The 22,474-nt window shown below is 37.5% G+C and overlaps 1 protein-coding gene across 6 annotated transcripts in view; it reads right to left on the bottom strand.

Annotated features, from left to right (window-relative positions):
* Positions 1-22,474, bottom strand: part of LOC127418138 (misshapen-like kinase 1) — a 144,623-nt gene that overhangs the window by 115,767 nt on the left and 6,382 nt on the right. For 2 of the 6 annotated variants that reach the window (XM_051658535.1, XM_051658541.1), the window contains exons 3-4: positions 6,612-6,668; positions 577-702 (exon numbers count right to left, since the gene is read on the bottom strand). In XM_051658535.1, coding sequence (XP_051514495.1) covers positions 577-702; positions 6,612-6,668 — 183 coding nt within the window. Of the gene's footprint in view, positions 1-576; positions 703-6,573; positions 6,669-12,280; positions 12,886-22,474 lie in introns of those variants that run through there. The other 4 variants (XM_051658538.1, XM_051658540.1, XM_051658539.1 and 1 more) reach the window with 4 other exon arrangements.

Here is a 22,474-nt window from a genome sequence, read left to right as displayed (position 1 = left end):
CAGCGTGGTTACTCACCTCAATCCGGGTGGCGGAGGACAAGTCTCAGACAAGTCTCCGCTTCTGAGACCGTAAATCTGCGCATCTTATCACGTGACTCGTTGTGCATGACACCGTGGAGACTCCCAGCATCTGGAGGCTAATGCTACTCTCCGCGATCCACGCACAACTTACCTCACGCCCCATTGAGAGCGAGAACTACTAATCGTGACCACGAAGAGGTTACCCCATGTGTACCCTCCCTAGCAACCGGGCCAATTTGGTTGCTTAGGAGACCTGGCTGGAGTCACTCAGCACACCCTGGATTTGAACTCGCGACTCTAGGGGTGATAGTCAGTGTCAGTACTCGCTGAGATACCCAGGCCCCCAATTGCAGAAGTTTAATACATAGTGCTAGATGTTTAGAACAAACCTAGACCAGAATTGTTGAGGAATTTCAATAAAGTGCTGTAGAGCAAATGCATAATTAATTTTTTTCTGTTAGTCCCTGCACAGTATTATGTGTGAGACCCTAGAAAGTTGTAGTTAAGACCTCCTAAAGGAAGTCTGATGTTTACTTGGTTTCAGTGGTTACTCACCCAAAGCTGGTCGTCCTGACCTGCAGGACTTTTCTTTACAAAAGCACCGTAATATGTGGCGATGTTCCTGTGATGAGAATGAGTTTTCAACATGTTTATCTCCAGTTTGATTTCATCTTCCTCCTCCTGTGAAAGACAAATGCATTTCACCATGAGCGTAAATTAACTGCACTGTGAATTTCATAGAAAGAATAGAGATCTTAAAAGGAAAAAGTTCAACAACATGACGCTTAAACCAATCTGTTGTTATTTTTGTCTCTCAATTGTTACTGGTATTTTTAGCTTGTCAAGTTAAGTAATTTTTATTTGTATAGCGCTTTTCACAACACATTGTTTCAAAGCAGCTTTACAGAAAATCATGCATTAACAGAAAATTAAACTGTAATATCTATAAAGTCTTAGAATGATCATTGTGTAGCTTGTATAAAGGCTGTTATGACAGAATATAGAAAACAGCTTCTTTAAATGAGATAAAAAACATCAGTAGCCATGTAAAGTTGTACACAACTATGGCTATCAAGTAAGGCTATAAAATAAAAAAATGTAATCAAATTAATTAAATGATATGCAGATTAATTAATCAAATTAATTGCAAATGATCTCAAATGAATTCCTGATCTCATACTGAAAGATGAGTATAATGTAAAAAATGTCAGGTAACTTAAAATATGTGCTTCATGTGGTAACGTCTAAATTAATTGGTTTTATTCGAGTCAAAATTGTTATTTAATCTGACTAAACTTACTTGACAAATTACATATATTTACATATATTAAATATGTTATTTTTGTTTGCAAAGTTTACTACATGTCCACTTGCAATGGGTGGCTTTCACAATTGTAAGAGGAAATACAGGAAATGTGTGTATGGAAGTGCTGGTCAGAGCAGAGGAAATCTGTAGTCTGAGGTTCAAATGAGCACTACATCACTCCATTATCACCTGCGGCACGTAGGAAGGAAAGGGAACCAGGAAACAGCATGTGTGTGCTGGGGAGAGACAGCTGTCTTTGACTGAAACATTCAGTGCCTCAGATGCAATTAACAACGGGCTGACAATCACTAAAAAGTTAAATTTCATGTACGGAATCCACCTAAAGAATACGGAGCCCCTTAGAGGACAGGGAGGGAATTAATTTTCTTAAATAGATTTGCGTTCCCTTGCAAAATTTTTGTGTTCTCACATTAAAAATTGTTGCATTCCCTGACAATTATTTTGTGTTCACTCACATTAGCTTTATCCATCTCTTATGAAAATTAACCATGGTTTTACTACAGTAAACATAGTATAACTAGTATTTGTAGTAAAACAATAGTAATAAAGAGAGTTACGTGACGCCATGCGAGGTTCGGACGTGTGAACGGCGAGCTCTGCGCACTTTGCTAGTTTTAACACTATTAATGACATAAACTGGTGAGATTTGATACACTCTGTTCCATAACTGTTCTAGGAGGACAATATGTCAAAGAATTCAAAAACCTCAGGCTCTAGAGACATTAAAAGACACTTATGTGCTCAAGCTGATACTGGTGTGACAACACTATTAATGACATAAACTGGTGAGATTCGATGCACTCTGTTCCATAACAGTTCTAGGAGGACAATATGTCAAAGAATTCAAAAACCTCAGGCTCTGGAGACATTAAAAGACACTTACGTGCTCAAGCTGATACCCCTGAGAACGCCCCGAGACCAGGAGCTTATTTGGTCAGAGAAATGAGGGAAATTCGGCGAGAAATGTTGAACATGTCGGCAATGCTGACGAAGGTCGTTGCTGACTTGGAAGATCTTGCTGTAATACGCTGATCGATCACTTGCATGGAGACGAATTTCTCTGAAGTGGTTACAAGAGTGGGGGATGTCGACAAATGGATCGATTATCTGGAGTCATCGGAAAGGGAATTATCCGCTAATCCGCTCGCGACCAAAATAGACCTGGAAAGCATTTTGGAAAAACTGGAAGATCTCGAAAATAGGAGCCAAAGGAATAACGTACAGATTGTTGGAATTCCTGAGCATGAAGAAGGCAGAGATATGGTGAAATTCCAAGACGAGCTCTTCCCGAGTCTGCTCGACATAACAGGCCATAAGCTGGAAATTGAGCGAGCTCACAGGGTTCTGGCTCGGCGATCTGCTGAGGGAGACAGGCCCTGATCAATTCTGGCCAAATTTCTGAGATCATCCGATAAAGATCTTGTGTTACGTGAGGCGAGGAGTAAAGGAAGGCTTTTTCGGAAGAACCACAGCATTTTCTTGTTCCCAGACTTTGCAAATTCGAGAGAATTCGTGATCGATTCAAGGAATGCAAGAAACTTTTACATCAACGGAAGGTCGCTTTTGCACTGATGTTCCCGTACAAATTGAGATGCTAAGGATGGCCATAAAACATTCACATGTTCCCAGCAAGCGATATCCTTCATAAAGTCAGTGGAGTAAGTTATTTTGTGGTACTCATGTTACAGCCGAGTGGACCGACTCACTGAACTTTCACTTGAATGTTCAAGGAAACTAAGCACCTTTTTTGTTGTTTTTTGTGCTGGATCTGCCTAGCGGCTGGAGTTTGTTTTGTGGAGTAACACTCCTTCGGGACAGTTTTGTGGATGAATCTGCACATTCTTTGTGCTTACGTATGCATACGTAATGCATGGTTGCATACCAGCTCCTTTTATACCCGTATGTCCGGGGGAGTGGCATGCAAATTCCACTCACCAATTCCCATTGGCCTTTTTTCAAAAAGCAGAGGTGTTTGGGGCTCCCAAGAGGGACCCCTAGTGTCACTACATCGACACAACGTCGAGTGAGTGACAGATAGGGAACTTCTGGCTCTATATATAAAACAGAGAGAGTCTTTTTCTATCATTCCCTCAGTGAAATCTGCAGGTGGGGAAATATTTACCTCAACCATTGATATTAATAATGCTTTTAAAAAATTCTACCTTGATCTTTATAGTTCCACATCTTCGTCTACAGATGAGGATATTAGAAACTTTGTGGAACCATTAGATCTTCCTAAACTGACAGCTGAGCAAAGAAATTCTCTTGATTCTGAGATAACCTTGGAGGATCTTGGCGAGGTAATTAAGGCCTTGACTACAGGCAAGGCTCCGGGGCCAGATGGCTTTGACGCTGAGTTTTTTAGATCTTATGCTACAGAATTGGTTCCAATTTTGCTAGAAGTTTATACAGAATCATTAAAGAATGGAAAACGTCCGCCAACCATGACACAAGCCCAGATCAGTCTGATTCTTAAAAAGGACAAAGATCCAAGCGATTATCCAGCTAGACATTAAAATATTGTCCAAAACTTTGGCTAACCAATTAAGTTATGACATCTCTTACACATATAGATCAGGTGGGGTTTATTCAGGGCCGTAGCTCTTCTGATAACATTAGGCATTTCATTAATATCATGTGGTCAGTGGCGAATGATCAGACTCTGGTCGCTGCCATCTCACTTGATTCTGAAAAGGCATATGGTAGAATGGGATTATCTTTTTAAGATTCTGGAAATGTACGGGTTCGGGAATACTTTTATTGGTTGGATTAAGTTACTTTATAGACATCCGGTAGCGGCAGTACAAACGAATGGATTAATTTCAGATTATTTTACTCTGGATATGGGCACCCGGCAGGGTTGCCCTCTTTCCCCATTATTGTTCTGACTTGCCCTGGAACCATTAGCAGCCACGATAAGAAAGGATGATGATTTGCCAGGGGTGGTGGCAGGAGGTATGGCACATAAGCTTTTGTTTTATGCAGATGATATTTTATTATTCGTCTCCAACCCTACTAGATCTATGCCTTGCCTCCACAGAATAATTAATTCCTTTTCTAAATTCTCGAGATACAGAGTTAATCGGTATAAATCCGAAGATTTGGCTCTGACAGAATACTGCCCGGTAACGGCTTTTCAGCCAGGCACCTTCCAGTGGCCCAAACAGGGCATTAAGTATTTGTGTATTTTATTCCCAGTAAATTTGTGTGATTTAGTTAGTCAATTTTGACCCTTTAATAAAAAAAGTTTTCGAGCAATGTGGGCAGGTGGGCTTCATTACATTTATCTATGATTGGGAAGGTTAATGTTATTAAAATTAATTGAATTCCAAAATTCAACTACCTGCTACAGTCTCTCCCTATAGATGTCCCCCTCTCTTATTTCAAGCAATTTGATAGCATAGCAAAGTCCTTCATTTGTAATAGTAAACATCCCAGATTACATTTCAGTAAGTTGCACAGACCGATTGACAAAGGTGGGCTAAGTCTACCCAAGATTTTGTTTTATTATTATGCATTCAGTCTCAGACATTTGGCTCATTGGTCGCTTCCACCTGAGACAGCCCCTCCCTGGTTTTGTATTGAACAGGAAGTTCTTGCCCCTATTTCGCCACTGAAAAGCCTTTCTATCAAACTAATCGGAGAAGTTAAGTTACACCTCATTATGTCGCATTTGCACTCCGTATGGACAAAAGTGTCCAGAGGGTTTAATTCTGACATTTATTTAAATGTTGCCTCGAGCATATGGCTGAACCCAAAATTATGTATTAATAAGTCCCCTTTCTGCTGGTCAGGGTGGATTGTGAGGAAGGTTAATACATTCAGTGACCTATATGAGAGTGGAGTGTTGAGATCCTTTGAAAATTTGGCTCAACATTTTGGGATTCCCAGATCTCAGTTCTTTAGGTATTTACAGCTGCGCCACCTGCTCTGTACTATTTCTGGGAGTAGCGTACACCCCCCTAAAGTGGCAGATACACTGGGCGTGGTGATTACTGCTTTTGGAAAAGGTCATGAGGCATCAGTGTATTGCTCCCTGGGGGATGGAGCTTTAACTTCTATCAAGAGATTATGGGAGAAAGATTTAAACTTGGTATTGGAGGAGGGAGTGTGGGCTAGGATTCTAAAAAATGTCAAGTCTGCATCTAGAGATGCAAGGGTGCGCCTTATGCAATTCAAGATTTTACATCTATTGGACCCCCTCTAGATTGTATGGGCTTGGTCTTAATGACACACCCATCTGCTAGCAATGCCAATCAGAAGATGGAGACACAACCCATGTTTTTTGGTGGTGTGTTAAGATCCACGAATATTGGATGAAGGTTCAGAGTTTTATGTGTGACATATTGGGCACTCAAATTTAATTTTGCCCCAAACCCATATATATATATATATATATATATATATATAATTTTTTTGTGTATAATTACATGTGACCACAGGGATTTTTGTTGAGGTTGGGGTTGGGGATTGGGGAGGGGTAATTGTGGGGGTTAAATGTTGATTCTGTTTGTACACATTTTGCTTTTCTTTGTTATCTGTATGAATCAATAAAAAATGTTAATTAGAAACAATAGTAATAAAAAAAATGTACCATGTTTTTGTTACTACACTAACCATATTTAACCCTGTAATTTGTGGTAAACCCACAGTAATAATACTATCATGAAAACCAAAATGTAGTTACTTCAATTTTACTACATGATAGTGAAATAATTTTTTGGTGATTTTTGTAAGGGAATGTTTTATTTATTAATTTCTTAGGTGGAAACAATAGTTTTTAAAAATTATGGTATTTATACCACAAATAAACCATGGTGTCACTATAGTTAAACTGTAGTAAAATTGTTTTGTTTTTTATAGTTTTGGTTTTCCTGTGTTATACGGTTTTACTACAAATATCACAGTTATGGTTACTGTAGTATTTAGTAATTTTCGTAAAGGATGGAGAAAGCAAAACTGTTGCGAGGGAGTGCAAAACTGTTTGTGAAAGAATGCAAAACTATTTGTTTTTTTGTAACAAAATAATCTTATTACAGCTCCATTTTGGCTTTTCCACATAATTTGATCATGCTCGAACAAGCTTGTAGTTGATTATGTAATGCAAACTTTAAAATGTATCGCCCGAAAACTCGTGCGCTACAGTAAAAGTGTTTAGATGTCATTGATACTCATTGCTGTGACACAAAAATATCCCACCAGTGTATATAATGTGAATACTTAACGTTCTCTCTCTTGTAGGGGAGAAGTAAGACCCTCATACCTCAGTCACATCCATGACCTTGATAGCTGCCAGCTGTCCTGTTTTCACATGCCGACCCTGTCAAACACAAGGACAAGTGTCAGAAATAACACAGATGATAATGTCGCCCTGCTAAAGTACATGATTACATAATATCTGAAATGAATGTTCATGACTTGTATTTAATATTGTGCTGTATCAAGTTTGTGTTGTATCAAGTACATTGTTTCTTACTCTGGTCATGAACGATGGGGACTTTATCACATTAAATTTGAGTTTCTTAAAACATGCAGCATTGATAATCACACTGTTTAGAGTAAAGATTTGATGAATCAAATTAAGAATTGACATTCAGATGTCCCTTAACACAATATGAGAGAAAAAAACACTTTACAATAACGTCCATTAATAAGCCATGAACTTATACATGCCTGAACAATCAAATACACTTCAAAATTCAGACAAAATAACTGTTTTGGCAAGGTTTTAAACACAGTCAGTTATGTCTAAAGTGAACGTAAACAGCAGGTCTAAAAAGCGGATCAAAACATTGGATCTGTGGATTAGGATTACAGTGTACGTAAATGCATTACTACTCTATTAGATCTATAAGTAATGTAAGGAGTTTTCTGTTACATTTCATTACCTTTTTCAATTCCTGAATGCTTACTTGAAAACTTGATACTGCCGTTAAAACTTAAAGCACTGTTTTCTTAATTTGTCTAAATCAATGTTCTATGTTTTTATTTGTTCCACTGAACAGACTAGTAAGGTTTATAAGTTTTTGCAAACACATATTCTAAGTAACTTTTAATTGTATAAAATTATGTAAAATCTACTTCATGAGATAATATTAATTAAAGTGAGTATATTTAACAAACATTTTAGTAAATACAGTAACTTTTACTTACAAATCATGTAAAGATATACAGTACATGGTACTTAAGTATACTTAGTAAAACATAAATGAATATTTTATTGGAACACTTCACATATTAAACTTTCTTTATAAACACTTAATCATGTACTAATTGACATATGGAATCTTTCCATAGATAAGATTAATAGATGTGATGTATTAGACACCATCACTTTGCTCTATAGATTTATAGTTATTTTACTTTGCTTTAATGGCAACGGAAACAAGGTACAGAGTTGTGCAAGCAGACCTGAACACTTGGTGTACAAAACACAATAACGGTAACAATCAACTGATAATTTTGAAGGGGTAATTTTGAGTAGAAAATGAACTTCAAACCTCAAAAAACAAGTAGTTACCAAACACAACAACAAAATCAACATACAAACTGTGAAAATTAACTTGGAAACAGTGAAACCATGCAAGCTCATAAATTATTCAAGCCTAGTGCATGCTGGGAAACACCAGCTTTGAAAAGTTGAGCAAAATTTACTTATTTTATTTACCAGTAAAATTTACTCAAATTAGCAAATAATTATGACAAGGTTTTCCACTTTAGGACTGATAAATGATGAAGCATTGTAAAGATAACAAACAAACAAGTAGTGTTGTCACGGTAACAAAATTTCAGTAGCCGGTACTGATACCAGTGAAATTTCACAGTTCTCAATACCAATTTCGACACCACAGCAAAAATATGCTAATATTATAATGTGCTATTGAACACACCAGTTTAGTTATTTTTAATAATTTAATAATTATAGTTTAATAATTACTATTTATAATAGTATATTATAATATACTATTTTCCAGAACTCCATGTTTTAAAGTTTAATTTAATTTCATCATCAAAATGGTGTCTAATCAATTCATTCTTAAAAATTTTAACAAATGAAAATATAACTTTTCAACATGTCATTGCATTTTTTTGCTAAACTTTTATTCAACAGCAGTCTTGCTTGTGATATATTACTTATTATTATTATTATTATTATTATTACAGTGAATATTACATTTTACTATACAGTTTAAATCATGCTTTTATTATGACGAGTGTTTTTTTGCAGGAAGGTTCACTTTTCCGGATAAACAGTTTGCGAAATGGCCCAGTGTGATCATTCTATGGTATTAAGTATGAAGACACACTGGCCTTTGAGTCTGACAAATGAAATGTGGGACACATTTTTGGAGTGTTTGTATTTTAGATTACTGGCATTTGTGTGTGTTAATTTTTAAATTATGTTATGTTTTAAATTGTATTACTTTGAAGCACTTTGGTCCACTCTGCTGTTTTAAATGCTTTATGAATAAAGTTGAGTTGAGATTAAAGCGCAAATTATGTTTTTTTCATTATTTAAATATATAGTCTACATGCAATATGCGCTTTACAGTGGATTAGCGCTCTGCTCTGTCATCTTATACAATGTGAATGATTCTCAATGTCTGTGGAGTTTCCAGTGTTTGAGCGGTAGGATTTATACATACATTCAAAGTATGCAGTTTATCCACACTAAGATTGCAGCCTTTAGCTTTAATAAATCACACTAGGACATGTCACGATTTTAATTTTATAAATTGTCCATTGCTTGAGCACTGGAAACAATGCTTAATTAACACAATATTAAGTATGTGGTGTGGTATCCAAATTGTTGAAATGGTACAGTGAAATTTCACTGGTATCGGTACACTAAAAATGTTTTGTCAGGTAATTAAAAAATGTGCTTCATGTACTATATCTAAATTAAATCTAATCTGGTTTTATTCATGTCAAAAAGATTATTCAGAATAATCTAAACCATTGAACTAAACCAATCTGAGTACTTTAGGTTACACCAACATAAGTATATATATATATATATATATATATATATATATATATATATATATATATATATATATATATATATATATATATTTATCAAAGTATAGAAATTGATCCTTGAGGTAAAAATTACACAGCTATTTTTACAGTATGGATACTAGATTTGGGTGCATTGTGGGATTTTTTTAGGGAGTGAACATTTCAGTGCACTGGAACAATTTTGCGAATGAGCCAGCCCTTAAAATGGCCAACTCACTGATAAGTGCCCTGACTACTGAAATAGGGAACTGATTTAGACGCACCCCTAGCATCTGGGTTAATTTTATGTTGTCATATGTAATCATTCTTTCTCTAAAGAACATGAGATTTGTGCCTCTGTTGCTTTACAACAGTCATGAGGCACCATTTAGTACTCTATTCATGGAAAGTGGCAATTACCAAAAACTGCAGCACGGTGGAAAAGCTTTACATGTGTAGAAAGAGTTAACTGCTTTTGCAGACGCAGATAATCAAACTACAGCAGAGAAGAGTCATGACACACTTGGAGCTCGTACACTGGGCGGCTCCCACTTTTTCATGCTGGAGTTCTGTGGAAATGGGTCAGGTCAGCTCGACGACAACTCAACACCAACAATAACTACATTTCCATCCAAGGATTTTTTGCGAATAAATTTTAGCGCATCAAAATAAAGCTGATGCAAATTATCGCTAAAATTTCACAAGTGTCAACATAATATTTTTCCGTTTAACTCTAGCGCATAAACTCTATGTCGATACTTCAAATGTCGTGAAAAACTGGTTTGGAAACACTTTTTGTCGAGGAAATTGGCATTAACACAAAAATATAGTGTCACATGATAGAATTTACCCCAATCATTAGCCTGTATTAATCATGACGACAAGGTATACCAGTTTATTGTACATGATTATGGATTGATCTTAAAGGCATAGCACAGATCTGATGCTGCAAACATGACACTTCCAGGAGTGCCAACACAAATATCTCATATCATGCACATGGACAAGTGCACGGAGAACAAATTAATGGCCACTGTTTGCAGTTAATCCAACGATTTATTTATTAAAGCTGCTTTTCCACACCATTCAAAATAATAGACGGCAGTCATGGAATTAGGCCATAATACAAAAAAACATATCATTTCTGTGCACAAAGATGTTTTAAATTAAAAATAAATACACAATATTAGGAGAAAAGCATCAGTGTGCTTTTTTGGAACACAATTCTATCAAGTTATTGTTTAGCTTTTTAAAAAATGCCGGAAAAATTCCCTGTATTAAATTAAATAAATTACCAAATGTTACCCAGCTACATGTTACAAGCTACCCAACGTCAATACTCGCTGAGAATAGCGTAGGCCTCCACATGTGCTACGTCTCCGCGGTATCCACGCACAACTCTCCACGTGCCCCACCGAGAGCAAGAACCACACATTATAGTGACCACGAGGATGTTACCCCATGTTACTCTATGCTCCCTAGCAACCGGGCCAATTTGGTTGCTTAGGAGACCTGGCTGGAGTCACTCAGCATGCCCTGGATTCGAACTCGTGACTTCAGGAATGGTAGTCAACATCAATACTCGCTGAGCTACCCAACGTCAATACTCGTCAAAACTTATGCGACAAAGTGTTTTTTTAGGCATGACGGCATCACGCACACCATTTTTATCAATAAAAGGCCATATGAATGGAAAATTTGGCAAATTTCCCAAACTTTTACGCATTTTCACTTTGTCGATAACAAAATAAAAAGTGGATGGAAACTAGGCTACTGATGCAATTCAATGGACCCAGCAGTGTCTAGAGAGCAGTGTTTGTAAACTGTGAGCTGCTGTGTCATGACTCGGACACATATTCCAGAGGACACTTTCTCTTTAAAACAAGTTTACTGCCCTATCAATCTCAATGACATAATGATACACAGCAGAAACCATGGCAGGACCTGCACTGAAGGAGGGACCTGAGCCATATCTAGAGACCAGAATAATATAGAGACCAGAGGGTGATCACTTTTGACTTGGGCCAGTAAGCAACCACACAAAACATCCTAGAAAATGCAATGAACCTACTCAGAACACCTTAGCAACCACCTAGCAATGCCCTGGCAACCACTCAGAACATGCTTGCATTGTGGTGTCGAGTTTTGCACATGCAAACACCATTTACATTTTCTTCAGAAAATGTAAACATAGTTAAACATTTAAGAATGGTAATCACAAATTCTTAAATGTATGGATTAAAATGTATGGATTAAATAGAGGAACAGCAGTTCTTTGAGCTGTAGATGTCAGTGTAGATGTGGTTTCAGATGATATTTGTGTCTAAGGGTATTTCCTGGTGGTTTTTAGGATATCTGTGAAGCGCCACATTGTATTAAAAGTCTGGGACATAAACAGGATGTGCTGTCTAAAAAAAAGAAAGAAAACTGCACAAGGGTGACAAATGGATTGTGGATGAGACTAGAATGAAAAAAGAAAACGTTCATTTGGCTTGACATAACAGTGCTCAAATAAATCATGTAAAAACCTTCCAACACTGTAAAAACTATCCATTTGATCTCAGAGAGGAAGTGTGAAAAGAGGAAGCTGGTTAGTTTAGCAGCTGCTAAAACTGTCATGAAACCATGTGAGACATTGTGCTGCCAGTGTAAAACCAAGAGATGGTTAACATCTTCTACAGATTTTTGCTTATGGCACATTTTGTATATTGTTCATTATTTCATTTTATTCGTTATTTTTTATCTACTTTATTGTATAGCTTGTAGGGCTGGGCAATATGGCTAAAAAAATTTATCTCGATATTTTTCAGCCTATTGACGATATTCGATGTACACCTGTAACAGTGTTTAAATGGGCAAGGAGGAGGCGGGAACTGGCTAAACTGTCAAAGTAATATTCAATGAAACAAAAAGACACAAACATAAACACACACGGCAGCTGCGTGTGGCTCACTCTCTCCCGAACTGCCACATCCGGCTTGGCTTTATCCCTCTCCTCGATTGGGGGCCGCCCTCCTCCTTGTCACACTCCTTTGCCTCAGGCCGGGGAACCCCCGGTATGTCGTACATCCCCCCCTCCTTTCCCTGCCTCTCACGAGACCTGGGAGGGAGACAAGGGGAGGGAAAAGAGGAGAGGGAAAGGTGGAGCGACAGTGAGAGAGAGAGGAGAGAGAAAAAAAAATTGCTCGCCAGCTCCCAGCCACGCCGTCGCCTGGTCCTCGACCACTCCTCCACCTTCTGCCAGACGACAGCCGCTCCGTGTTCTCGTGGCCAGAAGCGAGCCCCTCCGCCCCTGGCAGCAGCTCCACCGCTCCAGGCGGCCGGCAGCGAGCCCCTCCTCTCCTTGCGGATGGCGGCCATTCCTTCGCGTCCAGGTTGTCGGCAGCGACTCCTCCGTCCCCCGGCAGATGGCCATGGCTGCTCCTTTGGGCAGACAGCAGTGGCGAGGACTCCACAACAGCGCATCCCTCCTCCTGCCCGGGATTCGGCACCAATGTAACAGGGTTTAAAATGGGCAAGTAGGAGGTGGGAACCAGCTGAACAGTCAAAGTAATATTTAATGAAACAAAAAGACACAAACATAAACACACACGGAAGCTGCGTATGGCTCTCTACTGAACTTCTGCATCCGGCTCGGCTTTATCCCTCTCCTCGGCTGATTAGCCCGATTGGGGGCTGGTCGTGCGCATGCACGGCCTGGCCCCGCCCTCCTCCTCGTCACAACACTGATCAACCACAACATTAAAACCACCTGCCTAATATTGTGTAGGTCCCCCTCTTACTGCCAAAACAGCGCCAACCCGCATCTCTGAATAGCATTCTGAGATGCTATTCTTCTCATCACAAATGTACAGGGTGGTTATCTGAGTTACTGTAGACTTTGTCAGTTCGAACCAGTCTGACCATTCTCTGTTAACCTCTTTCATCAACAAGGCATTTCCATCCGCAGAAATGCCCCTAACTGTATGTTTTTTGTTTTTGGCACCATTCGGAGTAAATTCTACAGATTGTTATGTGTGAAAATCCCAGGAGATCAGCAGTTACAGAAATACTCAAACCAACCCATCTGGCACCAATAATCATCCATGCGACTATCTAATCAGCCAATCGTGTGGCAGCAGTGCAGTGCATAAAATCATAAAGATACGGGTCAGGAGCTTCAGTTAATGTTCACATCAACCATCAGATTGGGGTGAAAATGTGATCTCAGTGATCTGGACCTTGGCATGATTGTTGGTGCCAGATGGGCTGGTTTGAGTATTTCTGTAACTGCTGATCTCCTGGGATTTTCACACACAACAGTCTCTAAAATTTACTCTCAATGGTACCAAAAACAAAAAACATCCAGTGAGCAGCAATTCTGTGGATGGAAATGCCTTGTTGATGAGAGAGGTCAACCGAGAAAGGCCAGACTGGTTTGAACTTACAAAGTCTACGGTAACTCAGATAACCACACTCTAATTGTGGTTCTAATATAATCTCAGAATGCTATTCTGAGATGCGGGTTGGTGCTGTTTTGGTGGCATAATACACAATATTAGGCAGGTGGTTTTAATGTTGTGGCTGATCAGTGTATATCTCGATAATTAGGTATTTTCTCTGAAATGGCTAAAAGGTGTTTTTTTGTTTTGTTTTTTTATCAGAGGAAACATAATTTAATAAAAACAGCCACTGATGCCAAGTAGATTCAATTAATTAAAGTCATTAAATACAATTATTATTTAAAATAATAAAAACATGTTTCCTCACAGTTTTTCACTAAATTAACACAAGGCAAAATGAGATCTAATCATTTTCATTGATATGCACATTTATTTTTTATATACAAAGATACATAGTAGCTTAATAAAAAGCATTATTTATCTTCATATATTTTTTACTTAAACATTTTTTTGTGAATGAACAAGGCGTGGAGCTTTTATTTTGACATCACTTTCACCTGAAGCTTTTATTTTGACACTAAAATTGTAATCAGTTTTCTCATTTCAGACATGATTTGTATTAAGCTACACATAGCAAACTGATATCGGCATTACATCCATGCTGTAAAGCCAGAGAGGAACTGGCTCACCAGCTGAGCCTGGTTTCTCAGAATGTTTTTTTTTTTCATAACATATTGTGGAGTTTAGGGTTCCTTGCCACAGTCGCCTTTGGCTTGCTCTCTGGGGCCTAAAGACAAATCATTTTTAAAGCATAATTTTCAATGAAACTGCTCAATGAGGACCTTACAATGAAGTCATTACAGACATTACAGCATAATTTTCTATAAAGCTGCTTTGAAACAATGTGAATTGTGAAGAACGGTATACAAATAAAAATGACGACTTAAATTAACACAGACTAGTTGACTAATCATTTAGATAAAGCACTGACAATTATGATTATTAGTCAATTATGAAAATTGTTGGTCTGCATATTCATGCCTTTTACCTGCAAATTCAGTATTGCAGAGTGAAAGAAATGTCAGGTCAGGGACACAGTTCTTCAATAAACATTTATCTCCAAGAAACAATGGGTGAACACAGCTAAATATATCAAATCACAACCTTAAAAAAAAATATTGCAGTACATCTCGTATTTCCATTTGATATGGAAATATTCAAAGAATATTATGAATGTACAATGACTGTTTTGTTTGCCATGATCTTACAGTAAAGTGACTGCTGAGAGTGACCCCCTATAGCATAACTGCATTATAACAAACTGTTATTTGGATATTTTCCAGAACTAACAATGAACTGCTTGATAAGAACAATGGGCTAAAAACACAATGAATGCAGTTCTTGAAAAACCCAAACAAGACAGACACTATAATAAGAATATGACTTAACTAAGCAAACGTAAAGGGGGACACAAAGCCCAAGCATATCTTAGAAGGGAGTGGTAGTGTTTACAACCTTTAGTCTCTTTTAGGGATGTCCAAAACAACATACTGGGTCTGTTACAAAACCTAGTGAGCTGCCTCGCTGTCTCCTGCTATATATGCATCTCCCTTCTTTGGCAGCATCCTAACTGAAATGGAGCCTTTTTAAAGATTGATTTGAAACAGTACGTTCATAGGCTGCAAATCCAGGCAACGTTTAAATACGTGCAGCACATGGGAGACTCCACTCACAACTGATTGCAATACAGGTGACGCAAGAGCAATGACGCAATACTCTAATGAGCATAAATATACACAGCGCATACACATTTTGGGTAAAATATAAATTTTTCTATTTCTATTTTTTCCAATATTGAATGGATTATCAGTATATAATAAAAATTCCTACCGACCGCCATCTTTTATTTATTTTTCCACCAAGGTCATCACAGTGCATTCTAGGATTGCCTACCCAGGGAAGGATACATGCGATGCTGTCTAAGAATTTGGCCAAAATGAGATATCTTACGAGGCAGCATAATTAAAGCTTTGGACACCTTTTTGAGCAGCCTTCGTGTCTGGAGCATGCATATGATGCCTTAAAATGCTGCCTCCGCAGCACCCACCGCACAGCAAATGCGGATATTTCGTGCACAGTGGTGGGTAATTTTGCTTATCTGCTCGCCCCTGTGGTGGACAACCTGTACGTATCACAGTGACTTTTGTCAAGACATGCCACTGTATAGAAACAAAGATTTGCACTTAAAGAGATAAACTTGTTTATATTTTGAAGAACAGATGAGGGAAAATCCATCGATGTGCATCATATTTGTTGCTCAGAGGTTCAGTGGCGCTTTGCCGCTCATATACATGTGAAGAGTTTTCACTCTTTCTTCTCTTTCAGTGGTCTGAAAGAAGTTTGCAAGAATTTAATCTATGATCTCAGACAGTTCATGGGCGAAGCTAGGGCTAGACTCTCGGGTCTTTAGCCCTGAATGTTTTTAGTAAAGTCAGAATGATTTTATCATCTTTTAGTTACGTCGAAAAGATGCAGAGTAATATAAACAGATGTGCTCGAAGAATTTGCTAACTTCAGGTGATGAGTCAGAACATTTGTGAAAGTATTTTATTAAGAAACGATTAACCTTATGAACCTCGCAAACTATATAAAAGCATTTTTTATAATGACCTATTTAAGCATATTTACAGCCTGCTATCTTCTAAACTAACTTAAAACACACGACGAATCAATAATAGGGTTGAACTACGGAACGCTACAAGGGACAAAAATTGTGTTTTTTAATCATGTTTTAAAGTACATAGTGTTTGAAATCACTCTACTTCTGATTTCGAGCCAATCTTGGCTGAGACAAATGTTTGTGGGACCTTTCAGCTTAGTTTCAGTAGGCCCTAATATTTTAAGATTTACTAAATAAATCACCTCTCACAGATGTAACATTTAAACATTATTTATAAAGTGTATTTTATTCTTATATTTCAGAAAAGGATGGCCCCATACAGTACGTATCCACAAAGGTCTGGGCTAAGCCTCAAAGATCCACTGACTCTAGAACCACTTCTGACCTCAGACCATTTCAGGAGCTGCTCTTTAGTTTGTTTGTTAGTTCACATGTCCACAGAGTGAGGAAAAAACTCTGCAGGTTTACTTTTTTTAATATTGCTTAATTCAAAATAAGCTATTAATTGCTGTATACATTATCAAACAAAGCAAAAGTCAACAAATGTTGCTACAGGTGAAATACACATGTACACATCAAAATCCCCAGTGTTAAATGTACACTCCTGTTGTTTATATGGTTCTCACTCGTTGGTGTTAAAAACTAAAACTGAAGCAGTGTTGAATCTACAGCAGATAAATAAATAAAGTAGATACACTCTCTGAGTGATGATTGATCATTAGTGATGACACCTGATGTTAACAAGCAGAATCTACTGAAGGAAAGAGAAACAACAAGAACAAGAAAACAAGAGAACAAACCAGCACACACCACAACAATTAAATCTGTCTTACAGCCACACAACATTAGATGTACATCAACTGCAAATAAAATATGTTATTAGACAACAATCTTTCAATATGTTGAGTGAGGATGTTTGTTTTTATATGTCTGCAAAAGTTATTTACTGAGAATTAATAGAGGTTAGTCTCTATTTAGTGTTGCTGATGTCATTTTGTTGTTTAATTTGGTGATTATTGTTCTCTTTGGTTAGATACCTGAAACTTGATTATATGCAGAGCAGTGTTGTGCTGTTCAAGTGTAAAACACTGTGATAGAGAAAATCCTCCAGGATGTTAGCTGGTACATTTAAGTGGGATCTCATCATTAAAAATAAAATCTTAAAATTCCAGAAATACTTTAGAAAAACTTTAATAAAAAGGGTGAATTCAATGCTGTGATAAGGTGACCAGAAACGGTCTCTTAAAGATAATTTATATGCTGTCAATGATACACACAGACATCAAGACTCAGCATACAAAACTCATCAATGGTGACAATCAACAAAATCAATTTCAGATTTATGCCGCAATGCATTATGGGTGTTTGTATAATACGCAACTCAACAATGGCACCCAGCATGCATTGCGGCATGGATCTAAAAATGAGTTTGTTGATTGTTACCACTGATGAGTTTTGTATGCTGAGTGTTGATGTCTGTATGTCTAATTATGCAAAAGTTTTATTTATTTTTTTCATAAGCAGCTGTTGCATCTTTCACTGGCAGTATGTGCTCAACTTCACAGATATCTGTTGCAGTGACTTTCATATTTATTGGTGTGAATAATGTAGCTTTAATTTTATTTACAGTGAGTGTCCATCAAATGAAATCATTGTATCACACATCTAACTGACCCTTTTCAAAATTAAAAAAAAACCTGCTTTCAGCTGATTATATTCTCTCTCATCACAGTACAATTATACTTGTTTTGATGAAATCTTATTATACTGGTTAAAAAAGAACTTGATAATCCAGAAGAAGGGTCAAGTGCCTAACCAAAGATAAAACTAATCACCGTAATGGTGACTTCAAATAAAAAATACAATAAATAATAACACAAAATCAGCAACACTAAATGAAGCTAAAGCTTTATTAACTCCTAATCTTTTGCACACATGAAAAAAAATCCCAAAGTTACTTATAATAATAGAACATGGCATTGTTGTATTTTGAGTATTTTCAAGCTTTCTCCTGTGAAATGTTGAGACATTTAATTTGTTGTCCAAGAGCATATTTTATTTGCAGTTGATGTACATCTAATGTTGTGTGGCTGTAAAACAGATTTAATTGTTGTGGTGTGTGCTGGTTTGTTCTCTTGTTTTCTTGTTGTTTCTCTTTCCTTCAGTAGATTCTGCTTGTTAACATCAGGTGTCATCACTAATGATCAATCATCACTCAGAGAGTGTATCTACTTTATTTAATTATCTGCTGTAGATTCAACACTGCTTCAGTGTTAGTTTTTAACACTGTGAGAACCATATAAACACCAGGAGTGTACATTTAACACTGGGGATTTTGCTGTGTAGTAGCTGGCTCGATAAAATTAGTCTAGCCTTACTTTAACATTAGCCTCAACAAGACAAGGTCTTTACTGATCTGTAATGATCAGAGGCCCCATGGCAGAATGACCATTTAAATATTAAGACATCAACTAATTGTTATATTTGGCTATGCATCTTTGGTGTTGATGATAGTTTTTTAAACGTTCAGGGTTCTCTTCAAATTTCTTAGTTTTCTGTTAATTTAAAGGCCAGTTTGGTATTGAAAATGTAATCAAACTTTTTATTAAAGAACAACAATAAAGATTGTTTATCGTTCAACCTGTTTATGTAACGTAATTCAATACTGTGATAATACTGTATACCATGATAAAAGCTACAGCAATTATTGTGACATAAAAATTTGATACCGTCACATGCCTACTGGTGGGAAAAAGAGTTAATTTCATACCCGGCTATAAAGGCAGCTCACTAGGTTTTGGAACAGACACATTGTCATAATTGACTAGTTGGTGTTAAGGAACCCATGCATCCAGCATTTAGGGAGCGTCATGTCCACTAGACTCGGATCCAATGTGTTTTTCAGTGATAAAGACATAACATAAACAAAGAACGCAAAATCTCACACTACAATGCGTTTTAAATTGCATTTGAATAAAACATTAACATGAAAATAGCAAGGCATATATCTGCCCCTTACTTCCACCTGATGACTGCTGCCCTGGTGCTTCTGCACTGAAAATGGTGGCTCTGCAGGTGGATATTGTTGGATTAAAAATATCAATTATATTTTGTAATTCCATTTGGTGAAGCTAGCGGCACAGAAAATATTAATTTTAGGCTAAAGTTTTACTGAACATGTGAGTAGATGTGATGTTTCTTTCATCATTTCCAGCTTAATTCACCACCATTACTACGAGAATCTTTGAAGATGTGGTAAAGCACACTACAGAAGTGATTGAAAGTGTTACTTCATGAGTGAAAACAACCATTATGATACAAGAGTGTGATTAGGTGTGTAATAACATCTCCGAATGCAGAACTAGAATGCAGATCTAAACTATACAAATGACTACTAAGTATCAGTATCAGGGGTGTTATCACATTATCTCTCCTATATAAGCCCAGTTCCAAAAATGTTGGGACAGTATGGAAAATACTAATAAAAACAAAGAGGAATGATTTGTAAATTCGATTCACCTTGTGTTGTATTGAAAGCACTACAACAACATATTATTTGATGTTTTACTTGTGAATATATATACACTACCGGTCAAAAGTTTTGAAACACGACTGAAATGTTTCTCATTATCTTAAAATCTTTTGATCTGAATGCGTATGCTTAAATGTTTGAAATTAGTTTATATATATATATATATATATATATATATATATATGTTAGAAGAAATAATTGAACATTAATCGATCATCAATCCTTAAATTATTTTGACGATCAATTAATGTTCGATTATTTCTTTGATTAATCGGATATATAACGAAATTTTACAAAAAAACTATTTTTTTTTACTGAAATGATAAAGGATTTGGTTTGATTTACTGTACTGAATTCATGATTCTGTACTCAAAACTTTGAACAAATCCTGAATCATGAAAAGTTCAGTTTGAATTTCTAATTATTATTATTACTTTTAGGACATATGCAAAACAGTTCCTTTACTTGTAAAACTTAAAGAGTACTAAAGAGTAAAATGATTCATCAGGGATGGAGTGGGACAAAAAAAATCAGCCCAGCAGAGGGCAATAGTGACACCAGAATATACAGTTGTGCTCAAAAGTTTGCATACCCTTGGAGAATTGGTAATATATGTACCATTTTACATTACATTTATGCATTTGGCAGATGCTTTTATCCAAAGCAACAATTCCCCCGGAGCAACCTGAAGTTAAGTGCCTTGCTCAAGGACACAATGGTGATGGCTGTGGGTATCAAACCAGCAACCTTCTGATTATCAGTTATGTGCTTTAGTCCACTACGCCGCCACCACCACTCCTGGTGGTAAAAATTTACCATTTTTAAAGAAAACATGAGTGAGCAGGCAAAACACATTTCTTTTATTTCTTATGGGATTCATATTCAACTGTAGGTTATAACAGAATGGCACAATCATAAACAAAACATGGCAACAAAGACAAAAATGAAATGACCCCTGTTCAAAAGTTTGCATACCCTTAGTTCTTGATACTGTGTATTGCCCCCTTTAGCATCAATGACAGCATGCAGTCTTTTGTAATAGTTGTCTACGAGGCCCCAAATTCTTGCAGGTGGTATAGCTGCCCATTCGTCTTGGCAAAATGCCTCCAAGTCATGCAAAGTCTTTGGTTGTCTTGCAAGAACTGCATGTTTGAGATCTCTCCAGAGTGGCTCGATGATATTAAGGTCAGGAGACTGTGATGGCCACTCCAGAACCTTCACCTTTTTCAGCTGTAACCACTGGAGGGTCAACTTGGCCTTGTGCTTTAGCGTCACTGTTGTGCTGGAAAGTCCAAGAGCGTCCCATGCGCAGCTTTCGTGCAGAAGAATGCAAATTGTCTGCCAGTATTTTCTGATAACATGCTGCATTCATCTTGCCATCAATTTTCACAAGATTCTCCGTGCCTTTAGAGCTCACACACCCCCAAAACATCAGTGAGCCACCACCATGCTTCACAGTGGAGATGGTATTCTTTTCACTATAGGCCTTGTTGACCTCTTTACAAACATAGCGCTTATGGTTGTGACCATAATGCTCTAGTTTGGTCTCGTCACTCCAAATTACAGTGTGCCAAAAGCTGTGAAGCATGTCAAGGTGTTGTTGGGCATATTGTAACCGGGCTTTTTTGTGGCATTGGCGCAGTAAAGGCTTCTTTCTGGCAACTCGACCATGCAGCTCATTTTTGTTCAAGTATCGTCGTATTGTGCTCCATGAAACAACCACATCGTCTTTTTCCAGAGCAGCCTGTATTTCTCCTGAGGTTACCTGTGGGTTTTTCTTTGTATCCTGAACAATTCTTCTGGCAGTTGTGGTTGAATTCTTTCTTGGTCTATCTGACCATGGCTTGGATCAAGAGATCCCTGAATTTTCCACTTCTTAATAAGTGATTGAACAGTACTGACTGGCATTTTCAAGGCTTTGGATATCTTTTTATATCCTTTTCCATCTTTATATAGTTCCATTACCTTGTTACGCAGGTCTTTTGACAGTTCTTTTCTGCTCCCCATGGCTCAGTATCTAGCCTGCTCAGTGCATCCACGTGAGAGCTAACAATCTCATTGATTATTTATACACAGACACAAATTTCAATTTAAAAAGCCACAGGTGTGGGAAATTAACCTTTAACTGCCATTTAAACCTGTGTGTGTCACCTTGTGTGTCTGTAACAAGGCCAAACATTTAAGGGTATATAAACTTTTGATCAGGGCCATTTGGGTGATTTCTGTTCTCTATCTGTCACTCACTCGAAGTTGTGTCGATGTAGTGACACTAGGGGTCACTCTTGGGAGCCCGAGACACCTCTGGTCTTTGATAAAAGGCCAATGAAAATTGGCGAGTGGTATTTGCATGCCACTCCCCCGGACATCCGGGTATAAAAGGAGCTGGTATGCAACCACTCATTCAGATTTTCTCTTCGGAGCCGAACGGTCATGCTCATTGAATTGAATTCTATTGTTCATTCACCTCTGCTGGATCTGATGGCGCATTTCAGTGGCTTCTCCCTCCTCTGCACTGGTGCACTGCAGAGAAC

This window comes from Myxocyprinus asiaticus, chromosome 27 (assembly GCF_019703515.2).
Source record: "Myxocyprinus asiaticus isolate MX2 ecotype Aquarium Trade chromosome 27, UBuf_Myxa_2, whole genome shotgun sequence".
Lineage (NCBI taxonomy): Eukaryota > Metazoa > Chordata > Actinopteri > Cypriniformes > Catostomidae > Myxocyprinus > Myxocyprinus asiaticus.
Note: the sequence above shows the minus strand (reverse complement) of the source record. Positions and strands in the feature narration are given on the sequence as shown.